Here is a 1,440-nt window from a genome sequence, read left to right on the forward strand (position 1 = left end):
GTTAATAATGTTATAAAGTTATACCAACTAAATTTTAAATCAACTACTATTTGTTTACTACTTATCTGTATTGTGTGTAAGTCAATATAGTGCTGAATATTCAACACTTAGCAAATATACAAAGAAAATAATAGGGCATAAATGTAAGTCAAAATGTATATCAGGCTATTTTTTATTATAGGTTCTAGTTATTCATATTTTTTGATATTATTTAAGTTTAAATGGGTCTAGCCCAATTACATAAAAAAAGAATACATTGTTAAGCAATAAAGAAATGTCTTTAAAAAATCCAACTCACAAATGTAGTGCTATAGGATATTATGTAGAATTGAAATTTGTGCCCCTCTTAGAACTGCACCCCAGGTCTATGCCCTCTTGCCCTGCCCTGATACTGATGATTAATAAATGTCAGGTTTAGACTAATTAGATGTGTAGTATTTATTGTTTATACTTTTTTAAAATATTCCATCATAAACTGCCTTTTGTCCTGGGAAATTTGATTTTTTGAGTCAGTTAACCAACGCCATTCTTTCTGGGCTACATGGAAGTGACATAATAACTGTTTGCTAGTTGGCCAAACTTCATGTAATGCCAGTTTTTCAGCAGCAGAATCATCAGTCATAAAAATATCCGGTGCCTGAAATTATAAACAACAGTCAATTAGTATAATAATAATTATTAATAATTGTTTATAATAAATAAATAAATATTAAACTCACATTGAAGCTTCCAAAACATTTGGGGTGAATTAACTTTAAAAATTTAAAAGCTGATTTATAGCTTTCAGTGGATTGTCCTGGATGTAATAATAGAGCAATAGGTACTGCTCCAGCTTTAGTGACAGTCAATAAAATGGTGATAGTAGTTTCCAATGTATCGCAGCTGCTACTGCTATCACAAAATATAATTTCTTTTGAAGAATTTAACATTTGGGCTCTTTTCATTATTGGAGTAGCAACAAGAATAACCCAATTAGATGTTTCCTCCATTATATTTACTGAAATTCCTAATAAATAATAATAAATGTTTTATGAATTCATAAATATTTATATTTAATGCTCTATTATATATTGGCCATTATGGTATAAATATAATAAGTAATATTTTCATTGTTTGGACATTTTCAAAAAAATGTGACTTCCACCACTATGATTTTAAGGGCCTCGAATAATGCTCACCATAAATAATGTGAGCATTATGTTACATAATTGAAATGCCTATTAATTACTATCAATACACCTTTTAAATTATACAATTCAATATTTTCTTTCAATTTAATTAATGGTGCATCTATGGAACCAAAATTTAAGTTCCTCCAAACATTATGTAGATGGTACACTGTATTTTTTATAGGATTAATAGATCCATTTGCCAATAACTTTAAAGGGCTATGATTTTTCATTATAACATTTTCATGATGTCTGCTAGCTTCACTTGGCC

The 1,440-nt window shown here is 28.5% G+C and overlaps 2 protein-coding genes across 6 annotated transcripts in view; one reads left to right on the plus strand and one right to left on the minus strand.

Moving 5' to 3' along the window:
- Positions 1–1,440, plus strand: part of LOC126903091 (uncharacterized protein C05D11.1-like) — a 234,923-nt gene that overhangs the window by 181,265 nt on the left and 52,218 nt on the right. The window lies entirely within an intron of this gene.
- LOC126903141 (uncharacterized) overlaps positions 229–1,440 on the minus strand; it is a 7,316-nt gene continuing 6,104 nt past the window's right edge. The window contains exons 4-6 of the mRNA XM_050681156.1: positions 1,240–1,388; positions 720–1,006; positions 229–637 (exon numbers count right to left, since the gene is read on the minus strand). Of these exons, the coding sequence (XP_050537113.1) occupies positions 446–637; positions 720–1,006; positions 1,240–1,388 (628 nt within the window). The 3' untranslated portion in view covers positions 229–445. The remainder of the gene's footprint in view (positions 638–719; positions 1,007–1,239; positions 1,389–1,440) is intronic.

This window comes from Daktulosphaira vitifoliae, unplaced genomic scaffold (assembly GCF_025091365.1).
Source record: "Daktulosphaira vitifoliae isolate Bord-2020 unplaced genomic scaffold, ASM2509136v1 Scaffold_3, whole genome shotgun sequence".
NCBI classification, from domain to species: Eukaryota; Metazoa; Arthropoda; class Insecta; order Hemiptera; family Phylloxeridae; genus Daktulosphaira; species Daktulosphaira vitifoliae.